This window comes from Cygnus atratus, chromosome 1, assembly GCF_013377495.2.
Source record: "Cygnus atratus isolate AKBS03 ecotype Queensland, Australia chromosome 1, CAtr_DNAZoo_HiC_assembly, whole genome shotgun sequence".
Classification (NCBI taxonomy): domain Eukaryota; kingdom Metazoa; phylum Chordata; class Aves; order Anseriformes; family Anatidae; genus Cygnus; species Cygnus atratus.
In genome coordinates this window covers 86,924,960-86,950,562 of record NC_066362.1, presented here as the reverse complement: position 1 = coordinate 86,950,562, position 25,603 = coordinate 86,924,960, and the positions used below count along the sequence as shown (strand labels likewise).

General features: G+C 39.3%; 1 protein-coding gene across 2 annotated transcripts in view; it reads left to right on the top strand.

Moving 5' to 3' along the window:
- Positions 1-25,603, top strand: part of EPHA6 (EPH receptor A6) — a 529,970-nt gene that overhangs the window by 466,735 nt on the left and 37,632 nt on the right. For both annotated transcript variants that reach the window (XM_035540604.2, XM_035540605.2), the window contains one exon: positions 8,451-8,660. In XM_035540604.2, coding sequence (XP_035396497.1) covers positions 8,451-8,660 — 210 coding nt within the window. The remainder of the gene's footprint in view (positions 1-8,450; positions 8,661-25,603) is intronic.

The window sequence follows — 25,603 nt, the reverse complement described above, 5'->3', positions numbered from 1 at the left end:
AAAACAGTTACAAAAAGGAAATGAAATCTGTTCTCTGTGCCAGTAAAAGTGTCATACTCAAGGGAGGCATCTTATTTAAGATGGTCCTGGTATGAAGCGGATGGGATAAGAAATATCGTCTTACTGGTTTTAAGTGCAGGTTAAAAAAGCATGTCAGGCACGACAAAAGGCAAGGATGTCATCTGGATCCCCCTCAAAGTCTCTTCCAACTCTGTGACAGCTATATTCCAGTTCTCCCAGTGGGCAGGGACACCCAGTTATGCCAGGACAGCCTTTTCTTGTTGCTACAGCTGGGAGAGGAAAGCAGGGTCACAGGTTACAAGGCTACTGCCCCTGTTATGTCCAGATTTAAGTGTAGCTATTGTGCCCTAAAATAAGCTTCAGAACAGCTCCATCTTGCAACATTTTTAGTAATAAAAAGACTTCCTACGAGTGGGAGGAAGACACGCATCTATAGTCCCTTCTGATGGCAGTATAATAACACATTTTTAATGCTTGAAGAGGCAGTTAGATTCTTGTGGTGTAGGATCACTCAGTAGCATTTAAAATGAACTAAAGTAATTTCAGTTTTATATGTATTACATTTAATGAAATTACATGTTATTAATTGCATGAAATCCTGGTAGCCATTAATTAAAGAAAAAATTGACTGTTGATCTAATCTAGTACCAGTGGTAGAAACATGAGTGCAATCCACATGATAGTATAAAGCATGAATTACACTTCCAGGTAGTACCAGGTTTCAACTTGAACACTGGAAGATTTATCCTGATAATGATCTACCATTTACTTTGCATTGTCAAATGGTAGCAATAAATTCATGGTAAAAACTAGATCTTTCATACAGGGACCCATAGGAACTCTCAGTGGTAAAGATGATCCAAGTTAGACCTAGACACACCATTTTCAATGATATTCTCCTTCAAAAATAAGATCTAAGTCATCTGCAGAGGAATATTTACACCTGTAGCAAATCCTGTACACTCCTCAGAATATAAGGCCATAGAAGTTGTAAGATCTCACTCTCACCTACAGGGCAAATAAAGAAGTGAATTTGAGAGTAGATGTAAGTCCACAAACGATACAGGAAATTTGACTTGCCACTCTGCCAGAAAGTTCTTCAGTACTAAAATGGAAAAAAACCTTCTGAAAAAAAGAAAAATTCCATGGCCTTGTAGAAAAGCACTAAATTAGTGCAGGCTGGAGCTGGAAACCTAAAAATAAAAAACAGTGAGAGAAACTTAAGATCCCTTCCTTCCTCTCCTGAAATAACTGACCGTCTTAACTGCCTTATTATACATTAATATTATTAAAGAGTTCATAGCATGATGAGAATATTTCACAAATGTAAGGTTTTTGGAAGCAAACTGTAAATGAATGGAAAACAACTATTTTCAGGGCTTTCAAGGGCCTACATAAATTCAATGGCAACTACTCAGATAATGCATTTATATTCAGTTGATAAGCAAAGCTTATTTAGCAAAGCCATTAAAGACTGATTAAAATTTGATATGATGGTAGGATAAATGTCGTAAGCCTACTGGTGTCTGAATTGCTGCCAGTATTGATTAACACCTTTAACACCCCAGTGGGAATCCTATCAAAAGTATATTTCAAATATAAGTCATGGGAATCAAAATAAACCCCTACATAACAACTGCCATATCATTAAAATGAGTGTTTCATGTCCCTATAGGACAAGCAAATGAAACAAGATAATGGAAAGTTGCTAAAGGATTGGTTTGACTCACAGATGGATGTGGGGATTTACAGACACTGAAAATATGAGGCCAGATTCATACCTACTATAATTCCACCAACTGAGTTGAATTTTCCAAGGGTTAAATATGGCCCATAGTCCTTGTTCTGGTCAGCATAAATTAGACAAATATTTCTTTATATTGGAAGAAAACAGTTTATAGATGGTAAGGGAATACAGCTGGCATGGAAACCAATGCAGAATAAGTGATTACAGAGGGACTTGAGAAAGAGATGGTTTTGCTGACAGGAAAATGTAGTTGTTCCAGCCATGAGGGTGGTATTAAACAATATAAAACCAAGAACGAGAAGTAACAGAGGGGAACAGATGCGGAAGAGGATTCAGAGAAATATTCAGAGGAAGAAAGAGAACAGAATAAAATTGTAACTGGTATGTTAGCAAGTCTGTCATTTTTTTTAAAGGCAAAGATAAGCTTGAACTTTTTGTGTCAAGGCAGAAGCTCAAAGAAATTTGAAGGAGAGAGAATGGCAAAAGCATGTGATTGTTTTTAAGTCAGGCATTTCAGCTATATTGGTAAGGCAAATACTGAGATTTGGAAAGAGCAGAAAAAGGTTATATTTTTTATGAAAAATCAGTCAAGCATGGTCTAAATTTGAAAGAGAACAAATTAAAAAAGGAAGGGATGAATGCTTGTGATTTAAAGGGACAAAAGGTTAAGGGAGGTGTTGCAGATGACTGAGGTTTTGATCATTGAAATAATGGAACTGTGAACGATGATAAGGAAGAGGTAAAATCTAGAGGGTGAGGGTGGTGGTGGTTTTGTTGGTGCTTTGTTAGGAGGCTGGGGGGGGCTACTTGGTTGTTTTACAAAAGCAAGCTATGGGTGCTTTGTTTCAAATCCTAATTCTACAGTAAACTAAAAAAAAAAAAGTTATTAATCTAGGATAAGTGCAAAGAGAATTAACTGTTAGCGACCCAGATTAATAAAGTTTGCATGAGGAGTTTGTATTATTCAACAGAAAGCAAAAAAAAAAATCCACTGTGGCTTCAATAGATGAAATACTAGATAGGTCTCATGTCCTTATTTGTTAGTAGACACTTAGAGTAAGGCATTAAAAACATTCTCCTTTGTCTCTCCTTGCATTAAAAGGTAATGGGAAGTTCTTACTTAACGTATCTGTCACTGACAAGTTTTGGGTCTCTGAAAGGTTCCTTATTCTTCTGGTCCATAACAGGGAATTCCCTTTTGTAAAATACCTTGTCCGATGTGCTCAGCCCTGAGGCACCAGCACCCAGGGGATGTCTGGGAAAGGCAGATTCTCCACCTTGGCCCTTGGCAGGCAAACTTAGGCCCATCAGTGGGCCTCAATAAACTCAATTTTGGGAGTCTTTCAATAACTCCCAGAAGAAAAAAAAAATAAAAAAATAAAAAATAAAAAACCACCATAGTTTTACCTGGTACTGAAGTGACACTGACTAGAGGGAACAGCCTCACGTTGCGCCAGGGAAGGCTTCGGTTGGAAATTAGGAGGCATTTCTTCTGAGAAAGAGTACTCAGGCATTGGAACGGGTTGCCCAGGGAGGTGGTGGCGTCACCATCCCTGGGGGTGTTCAAGGAAAGGTTGGACCTGGTGCTTAGGGACATGGTTCAGTGGGTGACATTGGTGGCAGGTTGATGGTAGGACCAGATGACCTTGGAGGTCTTTTCCAACCTTACTGTTTCTAGGATGTGAGCATATTCTATGATGTAATTACCACATCTTGGGCACGGTCTTGGGCAGCCTGCTCTAGGTGGCCTTGCTTGAGCAGGGGGAATGTCCACATTCCCCCCCAAAGTACTGCACAGACAAATGCGGACAGAGTGTACGTTAACACGACCAATTTATTGGCCTCTGCATAGGCTGAAGCTCCAGGATGGAACGGAGTCTCTCCAAGGGTCTGGGTGGTCACTGCCCTCTGCTAACAGGTGTCTCTGTTGCGCTGCTGGAGAAACTGGTGTCGTGCAGCGGTGCCGTGCTGCTGGTGAAGCCTTCCACGGCCTAGTCCAGGCTCAGGAAGGAGTCCGAGTCATCTATCTGCACCCCAAACGTGAACTCGATGGAGAGGGTGCTCTCGGAGGCGCTGGCCAGCTTGATCTTGCAGGAGCGGCGGGAGGGCAGCACCGTCAGGCGGCAGTGGCGCGACTGCGGCAGAAGCTCCCAGGCTGCTTTCACCAAGGCCTGGAACCAGCGGGTGGTTTTCTCCACATTCAGGTAGGAGCCGCTGCAGAGGGTGTGTAGCAGGCTGGGCTCCTGTCTTCTCTGCAGCTCATCCTCGGGGTGGTGGAGGAAGCACAGCATGTCCCCCACCAGCCTCTCCCTCGCGCAGGCGCACTCCAGCTCCACACGCAGGCCGGGCTTCTTTGCTGGCGTCTCCCCGTCGGCGCCCAGCTCCGGGTGGAAGGCGTGCCCGGGCGGAGGCCTCAGGGGCACGAGCAGGCGGTAGAGGACGTTGTCTTCCCGGGCGCTCCAGCCTTCGTAGAGGCAGCCCACGCCGATGGCCGGCTGCAGCCGTGGGTTGAAGAGGCAGTTCCTGGACAGTCCTCGGCAGGCACCAAGAAGTTCCTCCACCAGCTCCTCCACCACCTTGCACTTGTCAGCCATGTAGGGCGCCGGCCACTGGGTGCTATCGGCCCAAACTCTGCCCAGATCCCAGCTGTCATCAGCGTCGCTGTCTTCGTCTGCGTCATCATTGTCCTCCTCCTTCCTTGTAGAACTGCCGTGTTCGCTGCTGCTGCCTGTCTCACGGCTCCGTTTCCTAAGCCAGCGGCAGAGCCCAAAGATCAAGACAAGGAGCTCAACCAAGGCCCAGAGCTGCCACTGCTTCAATGCAGTGAAGAGCAGAGCTCCCAGGGCCACCCCGCTCTGCTCCTGGCTCCTCTCCTCCATCTCTTGCACCAGCTGAGCCATGCCTTCAGTCAGCTGCTCTGCATACTGCTGCATTGTCTCGCGCCCATCTGCATCCAGATGATCGTTCACCAGCCATGGCTTCTGGGCAATGCCCAGCACAGCCAGGGCGAGGAAGATCAGGCGAGCCATGGCTTGCAGGAGGTGCGAACCGCACTCACCGACGGCCAAGGCCACAGTGTGGTGGCGCTGCCTGCTGCTGGCCCTGATGACAGCTCCCCCGCTGTGACGTGTCCTTTGTGCTGTCACAGGCACCACAGCCGCATCACAGCAATCACCCTCGCCTCACCTCCCTGCAAGTTTGTGGGAAGGTCCTTGCAGCTCTTGGACATGAGAAGACTTATCATGTCACACGGAACGAACCTAAAGCAGTGACAAATTTCTTCTTCTCTTAATATGTGATGCAAAACATACTTGCTCTTACTCCTTCTGATATAAATACGATTTCTTGAATGTCTTTGTGGTAAATTATCAAGGTGAAAAGAACATCTCCTGGTGAATGTTGCAGAACTGAACAGAGAGAGTGAAAAGCCATCTGGACATAAAATCATAGACTATCCCGAGTTGGAAGGGACCCATAAGGATCATTGAGTGCAACTCCTAGGTCCACACAGGACCATCCAAATATCAAGCCAGACGTCTGAGAGTGTTGTCCAAATGCTTCTTGAATTCCAGCAGGCTTGGTGCCGTGACCGGTTCCCTGGGAAGCCTTTTCCAGTGCCCAACCACCCTCTCAGAGAAGTGTGTATGTTAACACAAGCAATATATTGGCATCTGCATAGGCGGAAGCTCTTGGAGGGAATGGACTCTCTCCAAGAGGTTGAGTGGTCACTGCCTGCTGCTATCAGCTGTTTGTGTTGCAAGCCTCCACGCAACATCTTCCTCAGCTGCCCGGGACCCCAAATACCGTTTGGCTGCAGAGAAACTGTTCCAGAGCAATTCCCACTGCCTGTTGAGCAGTGTCTTCTGTGTGTGCGATGTGCTCAGTCCTGAGGCACCAGCACCCAGGGGATGTCTGGGAAAGGCAGATTCTCCACCTTGGCCCTTGGCAGGCAAACTTAGGCGCATCAGTGGGCCTCAATAAACTCAATTCTGGGAGTTTTTCAATAACTCCCAGAATAAAATAAATAAATGAAAAATAAAAAAATACCATAGTTTTACCTGGCACTGAAGTGACACTGACTAGAGGGAATAGCCTCAAGTTGTGCCAGGGGAGGTTTAGGTTGGAAAATTAGAAGACATTTCTTCTGAGAAAGAGTACTCAGGCATTGGAACGGGTTGCCCAGGGAGGTGGTGGCATCACCATCCCTGGGGGTGTTCAGGAAAAGGTTGGACCTGGTGCTTATTGACATGGTTTAGCATGTGACATTGGTGGCAGCGTGATGGTTGGATCAGATGGTCTTGCAGGTCTTTTCCAACCTTATTGTTTCTAGGATGCGAGCATATTCTAATTGTGTTTTGACCCTCAGCTGAGTGCTGTCTTCTGAACCAACTGATTACAGATGGCTTTGATGGAGATGATGAAGCAGGTTCGGGCTTACAGCTGTGATGCGATGGCTTACAGGGAATTGCCTTGGGGATATTCAGGGGGAAAAGTTCCTGTGAATTTGTCACATGTAGATGGTTTTGATAGTGTGTCAGTAAGCGTGATTAGTTTAGAGAAGGCTGTGATGTGATGATATTGTTCATCTAGGGGTTGATGTATGGCTGCCTAACTAACAAGCGTTCTGGGAAGCATGAGGCTGTATGGTGTTCTAGAAGGCTAGGTAAGTTGGTGTCCAATCCATAGCATTAAGATATGTTAGCTTAGAATAGAAGCTTTGGAGTCTAACTGTATGTGTCTTAAATTTTGTATGCTTTTTTTTTTCCTATTTCTGTTTTGTTTTATTATAACAACAATAATAATAATAGAAGTGCAATAGTATTGGTTGGTACCTTGTCTCTAAACCAGGATTTCATGTACTATTCCATTTGAGCTTTTTTTTTTTTTCCAGTCAATTTTATTAAAGGAATTAGAAGTGTTTTAAGATACTCTAGGAGTTCTACAAACTGCAAAATCCACATTATCTCTCCCGCTTCTTTTTGCAAAGTTTGTCTTTCCTCTTCTTTGTACCCAGTAGAGTTTAATCAAACAGTAATGATATTCAGAATTATTTCCTCAAACCTCTTTAGAGGTGAGCAACTCTCAATTTAGCAGTCTGTTATGCACAGGGGATATTTTATCTTTGTAATTTTTACCTTAAAAACACTTAAATACTTGATCTAAGTAGACATATGTTGCAGGCACATCTTGGTCTGGTACTGTTCTGTCCTGAGACAGATGGATTAGTAATATGAAGAGCAAGTAACACTAACCTCTGTACCCTGCACATGTTTTTATGTGTATTGTCTGTGTGTTGTGTTTTTGGTTTGGTTTGGTTTGTTTTTTTTGTTTGTTTGTTTGTTTTTGTTTGTTTTTGTTTTTGTTTGTTTGTTTGGTGTTTGTTGTTGTTTGTTTGTTTGTTTTTTACATTTTTCCACATGTTAGAGCACTAGTCCCTTGTTTCTTTTTATGCTTATATACCTGACTAGTTCGATGTAGGCCCCAAACTAATGAGTCCTGATTGATAGATATGCTAAAATGACTTGCTGTTCAGGGATAAGATTAAGCATATCTGTGCAGTTGAGTTCATTGCTTTAATTAATCTAATGAATTTAATGGACTTGACTGTGAAGTTTACCTAACTTAAACATATGAACTAAGCAATAGAAATGTCCTGAATGCTACTTGTATGTAGCCGAGTGCTGAAAGTGCCCAAAGAGAAAATGGGAAGTTAACTTGCTTGTAGGGAAGAGCTGTTTGTTTTTTGCTTAGCTGTTCTTGCTAATGTAAAAGCTTGGCTCACTGAATAGTCCATGAGAAGCTAAATGTCTGCTAGCTGAGGTCACAAAAATTCTGCTGTCAGCAGTCTGCCTTAAAGGGTAGATAGAGCAGTTGTAAATCAGGCAAGAGCTCATCATCAAACTTCCTTATAGGTATTTGTTTGGTCCCCACTACCAAGGAATTCAGCAGTCTTCTGACCCAGCTGGTATAGAAGCATTAATTTTCATTTTGCAGATGGGAAATGGAGGCCCACCAATACTAATTACATAGACGAGCGCAGTTAATGACAAAACTTCTGCTGAAATCTATTGGAGTTGAACATCTAAATAGAAGTTTAGTAGCCTAATGCTTTCATAGGTCTGGGCTTAACTTCAGTCACCTAGGAGGACTGGAGAAACCATGCATGATCCCCTGAATATCAGCCCAAATCTCTTTTTCAGTCTAACGTTCAGAGATTATATGGTGTTATATGCAGAACAGAGATGTGGTAAAGCTCCAAAGTTACTCTGGTTACCTGTTTTAGGCAACAGCAGTATCTCTTGCAGACCATCAAGGCTGGGTCAGTAAAAGTAGGACATTTTGGTTCTTAGGAGTATGGAGTAAGAGATGGAGAGAGGACTTCTATGCTGTCATTCTTGCATTTAAAAAAAAAATGGGTTTGGGGAAAATGTTCTTAATAACTAAGGATAAAAGATTAAGTGTGGTCACAGGAAAAATCAGAGAGAGCGTGGAAGTGTTGAAGAAAAGGGAGATGAACTGCATGCTGACAGATGGGGTAGCTTGTGCCGCTGAGCCAGTTAAATGAAAAATCGAGTTTTCAGTGGGCAGGTTGGCTGGCTGGCATTTTAAACAAAAGATGTAGCTAATGTTGCTAGTATGAAATTCATGAAAACTAACTATCTACTTTGATCTTTACTTGCAGAAGCATGATGGCCACTTCACAGTCATCCAGCTGGTTGGCATGCTGCGGGGAATTGCATCAGGCATGAAGTACCTCTCGGACATGGGCTATGTACACCGTGATCTGGCAGCCCGTAATATCTTGGTCAACAGTAACCTCATGTGTAAAGTCTCCGATTTTGGTCTTTCACGAGTGTTAGAGGATGATCCTGAAGCTGCTTATACAACAAGTGTAAGTTTGTTTTATCTAATTTGAACAGTTTATTGCCTTGTAGCTCTTCTATTCCAGTTTCAAATTTGTCTATACCATAGGAATAACAGTTTGAATTGTCTGGCTTTGTTCCATTATCAGTGCATGTGGTTTAATAGCTCTGCCAATTCATTGAAGGGAAGAAGGGAAGGTTTTTTTATTTTTTTTCCTCCCCCCCTATGTGAGGGGGCTTATAATCTTCAGCACTTTTTTTTTTTTTAAGCAATTGTGTGGATGTAACACAGAGACTTTTCTGTTCTTGCTTTTTTTTTTTTGTTTTAGTTTTCTACATCCTTTCCTCTTCCACTTCCCTAAGTTCACTTACAAAGATATGCTCTTAAAAAGGGGGTTTGGGGATGAGGACACCTCACGGATTCCACTGACGGAAGCATGGTATCAAGCTTTGCATTCATAAATTAAAACTTATTTTACTTAAGCTTACCTTCTGTAAGAATATTTGGGACCTTTCTCTCAGGGTTTAGTCTTATCTCATTAATACTTAAAAATTCATCATGCAATGCAATTAAATTTTTTTTATAGTGGAGAATGGGGTCTTCTATTTTATTTTCACTGAAGCGAAAATTGTTAAACCTGAGTAGCTTGTTCAAATTTAACTTAAAAGAAAAAGTTAACTGCATCTGCAGTATGGACCAAATAGAAAAAGGAGCATGTTGATGCCAATAGAACTCCAAGGTCAGATGCAGCATTTTTTTCATCATAGCAAAATATTCATTTACATTCCTGTTATGACTATTAACACAGCTTTAAGAATCATAGTGAAATACAAACAGTTTTCAAGTAGTGTTAGTCTTTCATTGAAACTGAAGTTGCTTCAGAGCCAGAGAGGTTTCTCATTCAAATTGTCCGAAATGCACAGAATGTATATTTTCCTGTGATAGGGCGCAGTGACAGAATGCCAACAGAGATAGTAAAATAGCATTAAGTAATTTCTCCAAAAGTACTTTCACTTTAAAAAGTGATTTATGGCTGAAAGGATGAACACATCTAATTTAAAAGTATTGTAGTAAGTGCTGTTTGATCTGTTGAATTCTATATAGCTATTGTAATGGGATTGCACACTCTTCATTTAAGGTGAAAATAAGTGTTCTGGTCAATTCACTGTAAACTTCGGCCACTTCTTAGAACAAGGTCTGTGCAGTACTGCAAGCTGATTAAAGCAAAACAAGTCACTTCACAAGGTTCTAGCTGTTAGTACTCAAACTTCAAGGAAGAAGGAAAAAGTTAGTTTCTTCCTTCATAGGGAAGGTTTTCCCTCATTTATTTCTTAAAGCTTCTTTTGTTTAACACTGCTTACTAGTGTCATGATTGGAGGAAAACTAAATGGAGGTATTTAAGAGAAGTGTGGATATGGTGCTTAGGGACATGTTTTAGTGTTGGAACTGGTAGTGTTAAGTTGATGATTGGACATGATGATTTTAAGTGTCTTTTCCAACCTAAATGATTTTAGTTACTGCAGCTTACTGAGTTGTTGCCTGTTGGCTGAGCCATGCTAATTGTCCACGTGAGCATGCCTGGAGGGCAGTTGATGGCCCCAGTGACAGGCAAATTCAGTTGCATCGCTCAGTGTTGACCACAGTGTGATGAGCTCAGCTGGTGAAAGGCACTGGGACTTGACAAGCAACTATTATCTGTAATTGTCCAATGGATGCCTATACCAAAGAGGAAGTTTTTCGGAGTAGTTAGTGCCTGCCTTTTTCATCACATCTAGAGCTACATTTAATCAGGAAATGCTATGTTTTTTTTTAAAAATAAATATATCTGCGTTGAAGGACTTTCTTGAAACACAGAACAGGCATTTCACCCTTAAGACAGCCTTTCATAGTAAATGAATAGAACCCCACAATGGACATCATGCTCTCTCATTGCTTTTGCTGACCACCTGTTACATCATACACCCTTCTCCTGATCACCATTTACACCCCCTACCCCTCGTGGTAAGTTAAAAGGTAAAAACAGTTCCCTTACAGAACATTACTGATCAGGAAAGAACTGATTTTTTTTATTTTTTTTTCTGATCTGCTTACATGGTGACTGGAAACCTTTGTCTCTGAAATACATAGAAATTTGTTGGGATGTGAAGCCTTGTAAAATTTCAAAATCCTCAACGTAGCTGCATGTTTTTTGAAAGAATCATGAGCCTGTTATTGTACTGAACAGAATTAATGAATATTCTGTGATGTGAGGCAGGAAACTATTCACCAGCACAACCTACTGCTACCTTAGGGTGGTGCGGTTTTTTACTTTTCCTCCATGGTATTCATAGGTAGTAATCCAAGATTTCTTCCTAGAGGAAAATGTAGTGTGCAGGGCAGCAGTTCTGGCTAGAACTTTGACATTGGACTATTCCAAGAATATCCATCAACTTTACTGAGCGAATTCATGAACATCTTTCCAACAGCAAGCCACATGTATTACTAGAGGTTTTTATATCATACATATAGTTTGGTTAGTTCCATACTGTGCTTTTGTCGTATGAAGGTTAAATCCTCAGTGCTCTTAATGGAGATTTTGTGCCGTTAGAATGCGTGTATCCTCTCCACAGAGATTTTTCTTGATAGCAGCCAAGTACCTGTAGTTACAAAAAATCCATAGAGTTGATCTGCATATTGAGTAGTAGTAATTTTAGGCTCACATCTCCCATTATACAACTGTCTGTCACTACTCAGAAGAGACTGGGTTTTTTTCTTCTCTTAGTCTGGTGCCAAAAATAGAACATAATGATTGGATATGTTCTTTGGAAATAAGATCTACAGCAGTACTCGTCAATCAGACATTTTTTTTTTTTTAAAATGTCATCCCATCTTTGATACAGTGGTCAAAAGTATGTGAGCCTATTCCTAGATGAAAACAAGGTAAACTGAAGTAAAAGACAAATCAAATTTTATAAGGGTGTCACACTCTGTGACTGAACAGCTTGCATTCTAACAAAAATAAGCTAAATGATCATCACGTTTTATGGATTTACCACACCTCAGCAGGCACAGCCTTGAGTTAAAGATTATCAACATATTTTGCTTTGTCTTCCCGTTGTCATCTGATGTAAGTTTTCTTCCTCTTTACTTGCTGGTTCAGAATAGATCTTACATTGTTTCTATTGGCACATCTTCCCACGTGCAGAGTAAAAATCACAAATCAGTCTAGAAAAAGCAATAACCCTGATAGGAAAAGGCTGGAAAGGAAACCACTTAGAAAATTGCAGCATTCTGTGCTCATGCTGAAACTCTAATTAGGAAACAATATTCAACTAAGAGTCATAGGAAAACCTGACAAATGCCCCAAAGTAACACAATTTAAGGACAGTATGTTTCCCAAGAATTTCAATCTGTGACACTACTAGAACAGCTGTTGAATGCTTTAATCAGTACATGAGAAGACTTCAGTTTCAGGAAACAGCTTTCCAACTTCTGCAAAGGCTTTCCTTTTTTCTTCTCCAAACTATTGAGACAAAGAATGTAAGTATCTTTTTTGATAAGAGGGTTTGGCAGGAAATAAGTAACAGGCCTCTGTTTCCTATCACAGATAGGAAAAAAAAAATTAAAGCAAGGTATTATTCTTGAATAGGAAGAGGGAACTAAGAGTTAGTAATACCCAACTGCCAGTCTTTGTTTCAGATTGATCAGAAAAAGATAAGGACGCTTCTGAGATAACTGAATAATATGGTGTGTTTTTTTCCCCATAGAGACAAAATTTTCATTTTTAGTATTGGTTTCCAAGGCAACAGTAGCTCATGAAAAGACATTTCTAGTATATAAACAAGCATTCCTGTCAATACAGAGGACATCCAGGCTCTTGCATCCCTGGTTTAGGTAGTCTATGTTATATGATGTGGATTCATTTACTTTTAAAATATATTCAGGGTTCACCTGTATTTAGAAAAGAGCCATGAGTCTCCAGGAAACCTTGCATACACCAAAATGTGTATGTATGTATGAACAGACCAAGATCAGTGTCACTAATGCAAAAAGGGCTAAACTGGTATCTGTGTTAATGGTGACACTTTGATATTCTTCATTACATCTGTGGGTTTTTTTTTAGTTAGATGAAAACCTGCTACAAACTGAATTGTGTGATACATAGAGAAATATATTCTGTTTTTTATCTGCAGTATTTATGAATTTAACCTTAATATGTAAAACATTATTTCCATAATACTCATTAGGGAATTAAATTATTGCATATATTTTAGTGAATCACTTTGTGAACTTCATGGATCTGATTCTCGCCCAGCAAGTTGAATAAAATATCCCATTCAGGAAGGTTTGGTGTTTATTAGATTCATTAGAGGAGCAAAGCGGATTGACAGGCAGTAATGTATACCAATCCTGGCAAGTAGTGAAACTTCTGGTGGCTCAGGATGTGGACTTTTTTTCTTTTTTCCTTTTACTATATAATTTCAACATGTTAATACACTTTCAATATTCTGTTACTGGTACACAAATTAGGGGTATGAGGTGAGAGACGGTTTAGATTCTTGAAAAGTAAAATGACACACAGTTTTCTAGTTAGTTTGGGATGTCAAGTGACTATTTCTGAACAGTCTCAGTGTTGTGAGTCAAGTCTATGACAAGCATGTTGTCTAGACATTTACTTTAAGAATTAATTTAATTGAAGACAATAGAGTAAATTGATTATTGGCAACAGTTCAGGAAAGAATAAGGAAAAGGGGCTGTGTACCAGAAAGGGCTGCATTAACCTCCTTTCTTAAACTAATTGGTGACATAAGGTTGAGCACAACTGTTGTCAGTTGGTTATTTCTGTGTGCAACGTGAAAACAGCGCACTTTGTCATCACCAAATGAGAGGAACATCCTGATCAGCAGGATGCATCATGACCACGTTTGGTTTTCAGTCCCTGAAACCAGGCACATGGCGTGGAGTCCCACTGAGCTCTTCCCTTATCTGGAGTTTTTCTGCTTTTAATCTTACTAAAGACTGGCTTAAAAGTGAGTAGGCTAAAGCCATTTATAACAGGGTAATGTCCTGTGAGAAGAAGAATATTTGTTCCCCCAAGCTTTGCAACTATCTTGCTGAGCTGGAGCCCTGTATGGGTACCTTACCTGAATATTCTGTTGCTGTCTAAGGTTAATGCCTAGCTGAAACAGCCTCACCTGGGTCTGTTTATGAAGCCTACATTTCTCCAGCTTTCCATATTTCCATAAGCTCTCTGCAGTAGCCTTGCCTTCTTCACCATATCTGTTCTCCATAGCATCTAAAAGAATGGCTTGTACTCTCACAAGTCTTCTGAGTCTTCCTACCATCTTGTAGGGCCATCCTACATCCTGACGCCTCCAAGCAGAAAATCAGTCTTCTCTAATTTTAGTAGGATGAGTAGGACAGGCCCTTCTTTTTGTGGTACCCACCTCAGGCACACCATCCTTTTCCATTCAGTCTGAAAATCCCTTTCATGCTTCTATCTTTTCTACCACATCAGTTCTGTAGCCAAGCATTAGATGCAGGGTACTTGCTGAGTACACACAATGTTTTGTAAGATGGCAAATTAGCTGGAAGTGAGAAGAAAGGAAAAGAAAAGTTGTTTTCATTACTCTGCGCTATCTGCATTTCAGTTAAGAGGTAAACACCTAGCTCTTGTGGCCATGGAGAAAAATGGCCTGACTTCTACTTTGTGGGACAAATTCTGAAGCTTGCAGAACCCTTTAAAGGTTGTACTCTTCCAGGGATGCTCTGTGAGATTATAATATTAGCCAAATTAGAGGTACAGAATTCAATGGGATCCTGAATGAGTTGTCTTTTTGATGAGGCAAGGGGATACATACTAACTGCCTTATCAGGATTATTGGTCTCCCATGCAGGAATCCATCTGCTGGCAGCTGCTGTGCATCTCCAGACACCATCCATCCTGGTTCATAGCTGGGTGCCACCCTGCTGAGTGCAGTGGGTTGCCTTTAACTTTTTTAAGCAGTAGGAAGGACTCTAGCTTGACTCTGGTGCTAACACATAAAGTAAACACACTCAGAGCATGAGTGACAGGTCAAGAAGCAAGTTAATAAGAGCTATGCTAATGTGCGAAGCCTACTCCAGGGAATGGGAGATGGGTAACTAGTTTTCAAGCGTGTGATGGGATTGGTGAGGTGGTGGTCAGATAAATCACCTTCCCATGAGTTGCCAGCCTAAGGTGGAGCCATTCCCCACTCAGAAGATAGGTGGGGATGGAAGCCTGCATGTGCGTACTTCAAGATGCCGTCATCTGTTCTGTTGGGCTGGATCAAAGATGGAACATGCTCAAGGACAAATAGACAAAGAGCAAAGGAGTAGCCTAAAGAATGAGAGTCCTGGAAAAAAAAAAAAAGACATTGTCCTTTGACCTGTCACAGTGTTAGATGTGAGTACTCTTGATGAGTAGTTCTGTGTTTCAAAGCTGCTAAGTCCCAGACTTTCCCTTTCAGTGCAGGTGGTAGTGCTTGTTGTTTTGTTGACTTCTGATTTACAGAAGCCCCTGAAGATGAGGTCATGAGTCTTTTTCAAAAGGTAAGTATTTTAATGCATCCACTCTGCTAGGTTCTCAATTCAGCTTTTTTTCCAGCTGTGATCCCAAGTTCATTTAAGAGGTTTTCTGGTTTATTTATCCATTCTGGAAGCCAACAGAATATAACACAGATCACAACAAAAGCAGACCCTTAGAAGGAAGGTCTAAGGACAAGAATGAAATAAATATAAAAATATGTTCTCTTTCCAAGGGTTTTGTCTAATTTTCTATTTCTGTGAGTATTCTCTTCTGCACTGTAACAGTTGTCACTTGAATCTCAAATGTTGGAGGGCAGGGAGGGACAAGCACAAAAAAAATTGTGTTTAGATGTGAGGAGAGTCAAAAGAAGCTTAATTCAGAGAGACTTCTAAATTTTGTGGTTAAATTTAACTGTAAAACTTTATATAACAGTTCCTGATATTGTATATGAAAGCATCCCTGCTCTTCTTCCTCCAACACCCCACCCTGATCTAGGAACTCCAGATATGCATTTAGCAGAGAAACACAGTTGGAAGCTTTGCATTTTATTTTTTTTTTTTTGTGCTTAAAATCCTTCTGTTCATGAACTCAACACAATGTCCTAACTCCTTGGTAGTAAAAAGGGGGTTATTTTGTGTTTCATTCTTAATGTGATTTTTTCCAGTAGCATCATCCCATCATTCGTAATAACATGATTTGACTTCCAATGAAAAAAAAAAAAAAGAAATTGCACTATAATCAATCTAGAAATATCTGCCTCTTAGAAACTTGCAAGCTCTGCCTATTAGCTTGGATTTAAATTTCTTATTTCTCTGACTCCTATGAATTTCATGTTAACGAATTGGAGTATTAATGCCTACATGTATGTGCCTTGCTGTTTCTCAGATTGGGTCATCTGTAAGTGTCCATTTAAAAAATGGAAGCATGAATTTACAAGTGGCTTGTGCAGTAGGATTGAAAATGAACTTCTGATAGACCTAAAGTGTCTGTGCCATTAGAGTCACATCTAGGAGAAAAATGATTGTTTGTATTTAATACTAATAGTGATTGCATTGATTATTTTTTGGAATAATATTCTTTGGTATCAGTAAAGCATATTCTGGTGCAGTGATTGTTAACCTTTCTCATGGCATGCATTCCTGAAATTTATCTAATGGAGATGCAGACTTGGCTAGAAATCTCCCACTTCCAAGTTTTTGTGTAACACACCAGTACCTTTCACAGATCTCTTAAAAGTATTCCATAGGCTCTCAGGGGTTGATATACCTGAAGTTGAAAACCCACTGCACTTGGAATATCTTCTGTTCGATAACTGAATGCTTTTTATTGAGCATATCGGAACTGCTATATCAAGGAAAGGCGTAGGGAATTAGGATTATGAGAGGTATCCCAACAGTCAGAAAAGCTCTGTTGGGTTCTGACTGTGAATCTTTGGTGGTTTCACGCTGATGGGCAGCTAAACTCTACCACAACACACTCTCACGTCCCCTCTTCCAAGGAAGAGGGAGAGAAAATTTGGAAGGGGAAAAAAAAAAAGGCTCCTGGGTGAAGGTAAGGGCATTTTAATTAAAGAAGACAAAAAAACAAGCAAAGGCTATGTGGAAGCAAAGAAAACCATATTACTTCCCATCAGTAAGTGATGTTTGGCCATGTCTTGAGAAGCAGAGCCCCAATATGTTTAGCACCTGTTCAGGAAGACAGATGCTTTCATAACGAGAGCGCCTTCTTCTCCTTTCACAGCTTTTCATACTGAGTGTGATGTCATATGGTTTGGAATATCCCTTTAACTATTCTTTCACAACCAGCATCGCTCATTGACTCAGCTTTGGCCAGCAATGGGATACTTTTGGAGCTGGCTGGAGCTCACTCTTATCTAATATGGGGCAAGTGCTGGGCTTTGCTCACAGAGGCCACCCCTGCAGGTCCCCCGCTACCAAAACCTTGCCATGTAAGCCCAATAAAGAATCCCACTGGAAACAGCCACCATTCCAGAGAATTAACAAGAAAATTTACTTGGCTACTGCAGTGTTATCAAGGGAATCCACATCAGTGAGCCATACATCTAGCCTAAAATTTTGGCTCGGATGATCACTGAAAAGATGCTATGTTGAATAGTGAATGGTATAGGTCAGAAATGTACACTCTTGCTTTTCAAAAAGTGCAAATACAGAGGTACAGTCAAGTTAAGTAAGTTAAATGATGGGAAATTCCAAAGGATTTTAAAGATGGGAAATTGTTTTATCACACGATGCATAGTTAAGCTATGGAGTTGATGGCCCAAATGGCTTTCTATGGCAAAGATTTCAACAAGATTAAAAAAAAAAAAAAAAAAAAAAAAAGATATCAATAGGGAAGAATAGCAGGTTACTGAGCTCTTTAACAATTTTAAAGGGATCTGAAACCTTGTATTTCAGCATAGTCCTCCTAGAGGACAGGAAGAAAACAAGTATGAAAGCACAAAGTAGCAGTGTGTGCATTATTTTCAAGCTTTCACTCCTTTCTCTGAAGCGTCTGATACTGGCCGCTGTCATAGGCTGGGGGATTAGAGCACCTTGTGTTTGACTCACTATGGCAGTTCTTGTTTCAAACAGTGAGAGTAACTCTAGTCAATAAAACAACCCATTCATGGAACTGGAGGGTATCTTGGAGACGTCCTTGAATCAGGACTGCATTTTTCTGAAAGATATGCCCTAACTTGTACAGGAGGGGCTGTGGAGGATTCACACAGTGAAATTCTGTGTCATGTGCTGCGTAAATGCAAAGCAAATCTTCTTGGCCTCAAGATTTTTTTTTTAGTAAATCACTGCTCTTAGGTAATTTAATTCTACCAAATATGTTCATTACTGAAAGTGGAAACCAAAATGTGGCTGCGGGAATCGCAGCCCAAAAAGAAGCAGTTATGTGGTTGAGTAACAATCTGACAAAGACTCTAGGAATAACTTTAAGAAATTATGTACAGCAGTAAAAACAGGCAATCCAGGACAAGCATATAAATTTGCAGAAACTACCAACAGCTTATCACAGAATCGTCTAGGTTGGAAGAGACCTCCAAGATCACCCAGTCCAACCTCTGACCTAACACTAACGAGTCCTCCACTAAACCATATCACTAAGCTCAACATCTAAACGTCTCTTAAAGACCTCCAGGGATGGTGACTCAACCACTTCCCTGGGCAGCCCATTATGTAGCTCTGCTGAGTCTTAGTACAGAATATTGAATACAACTAAAACCACTGTTACGGGGAAACATTGTAGAAATCAAAAAGGGTAAGAGAAGGTAAGCAGGCAGGGAGTATCACTTAATATTTTAGCAGTGCAAGTAATGACAGAAATTAGCCAAGGTAACTTTTATTGATAAAATGTTTAGTGCAAAAACTTCTGTTTAAAAAAAAAAAAAAAGAAGAAGAAGAAGAAAAGTACACTGGAGTGGATCTTAATGATTGGCTTAAATACCAGCTAATACAACAGAAGGTCATGGATTGGAGCTTATCAAAAAGTAGCCTATAGAAATGCATCTAAAACTTTCCTATGGTTTGGCTATAATCAAAAGCAAGCAATAGTAAAAGCAAGTGGCAAATATCAGGTTAAAAAAAATTCCAAGCTAATGTAGGTGAGATTAAATTAGGTTCTTCAGCTACATTTTGTGTTTTAGGATGCTGATTTGGAAATGGGTTTAATTGAATTACTTTAGGTTTTGTTACCTGACTTCGGAGTGCTTATTTGATCTTTTCAAATAAATTTTATCTCTAGTTTATCTTCAAAAGCAAGAAAGGCTTTTTTTTTTTTTAATTGTTACACTTTTCTGCAGTGTTAGGTTCCTGATTTTGCTTTGTAACTGTCACACACTGTTAGGGAAATGCTAGCTGGCTTTATTTTTTAATTCAGATAACATTAAAGCATTGAAAGAAACATGTATCATCAACGGTTAGGCCAGGTGGTGGTTTTTGTTTGTTTTGTGTATTTTTTTTTTTTTTGAGAACATAGCTTTTATTTCATTCTCTTATATTCAGTACAGAATTCTAGAGGACACTTGATATGACCTTCTGCGTGTCCTCTATATGTCTTTCAAAAAATAAATCTACTTCCTAGATTGTAGATTAACTGTATAATAGACAAATCATCTCTTCTTTGGAAAGTGCAGATTTCATTACCAGAAGATACTGACTTGCTTAATAGGTTTGGAGTGTACATGTTTCTCAGAGTATGTGACCAGCCAAAGCCATGAAGCAGTTCTACCGTATGCTACCTGTGCAAAAGGAAGAGACTCTTATAACAGATCCATTACACTGTAAATCTTCCTTCTGCATCGCTGCTCACAGCACAGCTCAGCCACTCCTGGTAGGGAATGCAAATGAAATGAGAATAGAAAAATATTCCTGTTTAGAAAGGAAATATGGATAAGCTGGGGAGCCTCTGGAGTTGCCATTCTTCCAAAGGTGGCAATTTGTGACTGTACAGTGATCTTCAATAGGCTGCATATTTTATCATATTTTCATTTTATTTTGCCTGTTTTATCTCTAAATACTTGTCATTAAACATCTGGAGAAAAGAAAAATGTTATTTTTCTCCAGACACCTTTTACTTTGAAATGTTTAAACATACCAAATATTCTTTTTTTTTTTAAATATAATTGTCATTGCCTCCAGTGAACCTAATGACCTGATTAGCACCTTGGGGAAGGCAGAGGCAGGGTCAATTTCCCTGAAGCACTTAAATAAGCCCTTCCATTGCTGAAAAAAAACATATATTTTACTTCTGCTCTACCCCAGAATGGAGGATTATTCATCAGCTGTGTTAAAGCACTGGCTGGTATAATTAGTATTATATAATTAAATAGTGGAATGTTTAGGAAGCTATTTTGGAAAAAAATAGCGTTTATGATGTGTGGTTATATAACTAGTCTAAAAAGATTCACTTTTTCCAGTGTTACCTCACAATCATAAATGTTAAGATTGTCTTCTGTATAAGGTGTAAGTCTTACTGGTGTTAAACCCATGCCAATAGGCAATGCTACATCTCCTAGCAAATCTTAAATATCTGTGCAAGGATGGAAGTTGGGAAGGAAAGCCCATGCATTTGAAAATAATACCTAAAGTAATAGTTAAATGAAGGCTATGAATCTCAAAAAGCTACAGGTAATCCTCTCCGAAAGAACAGACCAAGGCTCTTAAGCTATTGACCTCTCAGTTGGACCTGTGAACCATGGGAAGCTGTTCATTTGCACTACTGTCCTTGTTTCTAGCTGGTCTTTTGGCAAACAAGTTCCATAAAATAGTATAATAATATATAATATACTGGATGCGCTACCTACCTGTGCTATGAGCAGTCATAGTATTCTACTCTTCATTTCCTGTACTGCTGACAGATTTTTTTAATAAGTAGCAGTTATCAGACTAAAAATCTAACTTCAGACACGGCTGTTCTAGCATGCATATGAAGCTTGATTGCATGTTTTTATAATTGTTTAATTTTAATTAATCAGAATTGCCACTTTCAAACTGTAATTGGAGAAGCTATTGTAAGTATGTTCTGCAGGTTTATACATTTTCAGCAGTACCTTCATTTGCATAGAACTATATCATCAACACGATTAAAACCGTAGACATGCTGACATAAAACTGAAGTTCTTGCTTTGTTGCCAATTAGGTGAACGAATATAAACCTGAACACCAATATCTTAGGCTGTTGATACTAGTGAACCACTTTACGTAGTATTTGAATAATCAGAATGTTGACCAAAATGCAGTGTATCATAAAATACCTTTACTGTGGTAAATGTATTATATTGGAAAGTATCTGAAAGCAGCACGCACGGTTCCTGATATCCTGTTAAATGAGTTTAAATGCAGTTCTTTAAGGTCAGAGCTGTTGCTTTCACTAGGGTGTAAGCTGACTCTGATTACATTGAGGTAGTAGCATTCTGATACATGGAACAAGCAGGACAACCTCCCAAAAGCTTTGGAAAAGAATTTAACTTAGTCATATGGCTTTTTCTCATTCAAAATTATCGGTACCTTTTAAAGACGGGTTAAGAAGCTAAACTTGTTTACTGTGTGCTGTAGACATCAGAAAAGGTAAGCAATTTATGGAAAAAGAATATCATTCATCTCCAGTGAGCCAAACGGCTCAAATCCACCTCTGTTATTTAGCTGTTGTTAGATCGAAGGAAGCAAGATCTGGATTACTTTTGTTTTCGTTTGTTGCAACACTCCCCACGTGAATTTATGATCCACATTAAACACTGCTGTGATAAGTACTTTTTCTCCACAGAGCCATATAAAACTTTTGGGTTGGAAAATTTGAAATGGGTTGAAAATTTGATATTGTTGGCTTCACTGGATTTTTGTAAAACTTCATAATTAAATCTTGATATCTTCTGTACTAGGATATAATTCCTTTGCAGTACATACTTGACTATAATCAAATGAATAAATGAATTCCTTTCTCTAGTCCCATATAGCACTAACTGGGGCATGGGGGGGACCCTGCTACTCTTAGCTACTTAAAAGCAGTTTTTCAGGCACAGTTGCGTATTTCAGAGCTCACAGGGAATGAAGTTTGAGAGGAGTCTCACACTGACTTCAGATGCTATAAGAGATCTTTTATGTTTTTGTCTCAATCCCTTATTTTCATCTGCTTGTATCGTTTTGCACTGAGCATACTGTGTCAACTGGAGAGCAAATAATTACGACACTCTAAGAGACCAAAAATACTAGGTAGCACTGCTAGACTGTGATGCAGGCTTTTTCTTTTCTTAATTAGGAATTCCTGTGTGCTAAAGACCCAAAAGACGAATGCATCTGTCTTTCCTGTTTTTAAGTCTAGCTCGTGAGATGTTGTCCTGCACTGTATTTGTATGTGACTGGCTCTTCCTGAGTGTCCTAGTGACTTTTGATTATCAATTTCTAACAAGTTAAAAAGAGGCAATAAAATTTCAGAGATACTGATTATGTTCTTATTTTGTGAGTAATTAAATGGTAATGTAGAAAATAGAGAGGCTCTGAATTTTGCAAGGACTTAACCCTAATTGATTTTTAGCATGGAATTCTGACATCCAATCTTGAAGAAACAGATGTGGGGAAAAGAGAGTCCTTTTCTTCCTTTACTTACAAAAGATCTTTGGGTGGGGGAGAGGAAGCCACTTGACTTGTTTTGGTTTTTTATTGTTGTTGTTTTGTTTAGTGTTTTTGTTTGTGTTGGTTGGTTGGTTGTTTTTTTGGTTGGTTGTTTTAAATGAGAACTGATATTAGTAATGTCACCAAAGGGAGCCAGTCAAGAAATGAAGGAGGGGAGGATGCGATGGTCTTGCAGGAATACAAAGAAGGAAAGCAAGCCTGACATTTCTGAAAGCAAAGGAGAGTTAATATTATTTATGTTGTGATTTTCTTAAGCAAATATTAATTTATGATAGTCATCCACAAAGAGAGGAGGTAGCAAAGGCTTTTCTGGGAAATGTATCAGTGTCATGGTGATGCTGAAATCCAATCTATACGAGTGTATGAAACTGGATGAGGAGAATAGTTTCAGATGCAGAACAATCTGAGGAAAATCACGAGTGTAGTAGCTTTCTGAGATGTGGTCTGGAGTATGAGTTACCTTTTCCATGGCCATATTCACCAAAGAGGATCAATCAGATGCTCTTTTTACTATGACAACCTCATTTCTCATGTGAAAAATTAACAGATGTTTGCAAAAGGGAGCAAAATGTATAAATCTGTTGATGAAACATGGAGCTGGCTGAACTTGGACTGTGGGTTTAGCATTTACTTTGTAAAATTACAAGGTCTTATACTGACACTTGATAGGGGTTGTAGGCTTTTCACTTTCAAGGACCTGCCCTTTAAAAATCTTAAGTTTAATTTCCTAAAGATGGAATCAAGCTATTATCTGGCTGAATACTACAGCTGTTCGCTTCCCCGGGTAATATTGCACAGTTCAGAAGGTTTCAGATACATTAATGATGAAAGAGCTCTCAGACAAAAAGGAAATGTCTTTTCACATTGTTTAACTACTGCTCTTAAAATAAAATAATCTTGCAAGGCATAGATCCAGCTAAACATAGAACAGTGGAGTTTTATCTTGGTATGATTTTGATTTCTGTGTTGTGATATGCAGTACTTGTGTTCCGCCGTCTGCCCTTCTTCCTTCGAGTAAAATCTGCGATTCTACTGTCATTGGTGTTGGTATTATTTCTAATATTTTGTGCAGTCCTGTATAGTTTCCTGTAAATGATGTTGAACTTGATGTAAATGGGATTCTGCAATGACAGAAGGAAGTTTCTGAAGCAAGATATATGCGTATGTTAAACTTAATCTACTTTTTTTATTTCTGTAATAGAAATGTTAACTTAGGATCAAGGAAGACCTAGTTATTCAACTAAATTAATCCCCAGTGAAATCAAGTAGAAGAATTTCTGCTGACCGTGTAGAAATTGCAGTCTGCCCTAAATCAGAAGAATAAATAGAGAAAGAAATTACTCATTGTTGCCTATTTGCTTATGAATTGGTTTGCTTTCACATAGGAAAGCCAAATTATTTTCAGTTACACAAAAGCCCTTGGGAACTTTATTCTCTTTCCTGCGCTTCCAGAAATTTTAAATGGCAAACTTATTCTTTTAGTCTTGCCCTTTGGCAGGTTTTCAAGACATCAGCTCCTTGCCTACCTGTGAATTCTCCTCTTCATTAGATATGTGGGGGTTGTTTCATAGTTTATTGTTGCTGTGTTGTCCTTTGAGCAAGAATATTGCAGCACAGTAGTTGTCTGTTATTAAAAGAAAAAAGCATTAGACCTAGATTTGTATGACTGATAAATCTAGGTCAGATAGCGTAGTCTTTGCTCAGTACTTATTCAGGCAAAACTCCCATTGGCTTCAACGGGAGTTTTGCCTGACGAAGCACTGTGAGATTTTGCCTTTAGTATCTAAAATATTTGATCTGTTCATTGCACTTTGGAAGTGTTCTAGAAACACATCACATATGTTGTCCTTGACTGCCCCACTGTGGCTGTATCATCTTTGATTTAAAAGGTGGCAGAATTTTCTGACTCCTCACATTCAGCATATCTTCATTGTGGCAGTTTTGGGGGGGGGGGGGGGGGGGGACGACAGCGTTCTGAATATTTGTTATTTAAAGTAATTCCAAAATCTGTGTGCATTAATTCTGTATATTGCTGCATAAAAAGGATTTTTTTTAACGCTTTCGATTCCTTGCTCCCCTTCCTTCTACTCTAAAACTCTAGCTTTTTTTTCTTTTTTTTAACTTTTTTTCTCTTTGGGGGGGTAAGGGGATGGGGGGAAGAAGAACCTTTTCTCTTTAATCTTCTAGCTTTCTTTCTCCTACAGAATGTTTCATGGATTCATATTACTATTTCTTATGAGGCTTTTAGTCAAATACAGAAATGAATGATCTCTTATGAAGTAAGAGATGAGGTAAATTGTCTCTCTAATAAACTCAGAAATTTCACTTTGAGTTTCTTCACTTAGAATTTTCTAAGTTCATTTAAAATAACTTTTCCTTTGAAAGAAGTCTTTAGATGGTGAAGTCAAACATGTTCAAGAAAAGTGCAATATTTGGAAATAACTAAGGACATATGAAGACATGAAGCCACATGGAAGAATTGGTTTTCTTCTTAATAATATCAGGGTTGGACTATGTGATCTTCAATAGTCCCTTCCAACCCAAAGTTTTGTATGATTCTATGAATACGGCCACACTTACTGCCTTGATTTTGCATTATACTTCTAAATGAGCTGAGCTGAAGTGCACTTTGAGATCAGACTTGTAATTCGCTTCCATAACACCATGCAACTAACTGTGCTTATATTTTTACTGTAATTTCTAACTGCCTCTATCTTCACTCTCAATGCATTAACTATCATTTCTCCCTCTGTTTTCATTGTATCTTGTTTTATATCTGACCCTCTGACTGGAGCTATCGCCTTTTTCCATCAGGCACTCTGCTTTTCATTTAAATTCCCTCTTGAAGATCCACATTTAAGGCTTTAATGCAAACCCTTTTGAATAAAAATGCAGTCACTCTATTCCTTACTTTAAAAAAAAAAATCTCTAGGGAAAAATCTCAATAAACGTGTTGCTCATCTCTTTAAACCTTTCTTACCCAGGCTGAATAGCTCCCAAATCTTTAGTGCTTCTGCAGAAATAAATAGTTGCAGTCATGGATAAGCTGTTATTCAATGTGAGCAATTAGCTTGAGCATCTAGGCTGTTTCTCCCACTGTAGCGCTCACTGCCAATACAGAGGTATATTTGGTAAGCAGTCAGATGTAGCCTGAGGAAAAGATACTACATCCATTTCTCTGAAATGAGGAAGCTAGTAACAGTATTGTGACAATTAAGAAATATTTACCTCTCTCTTTGCTTTAAATTTATTTGCAATCACACATGCACTGAACAATGTTTTTTTAATGCCCAAATCCTGCAACTC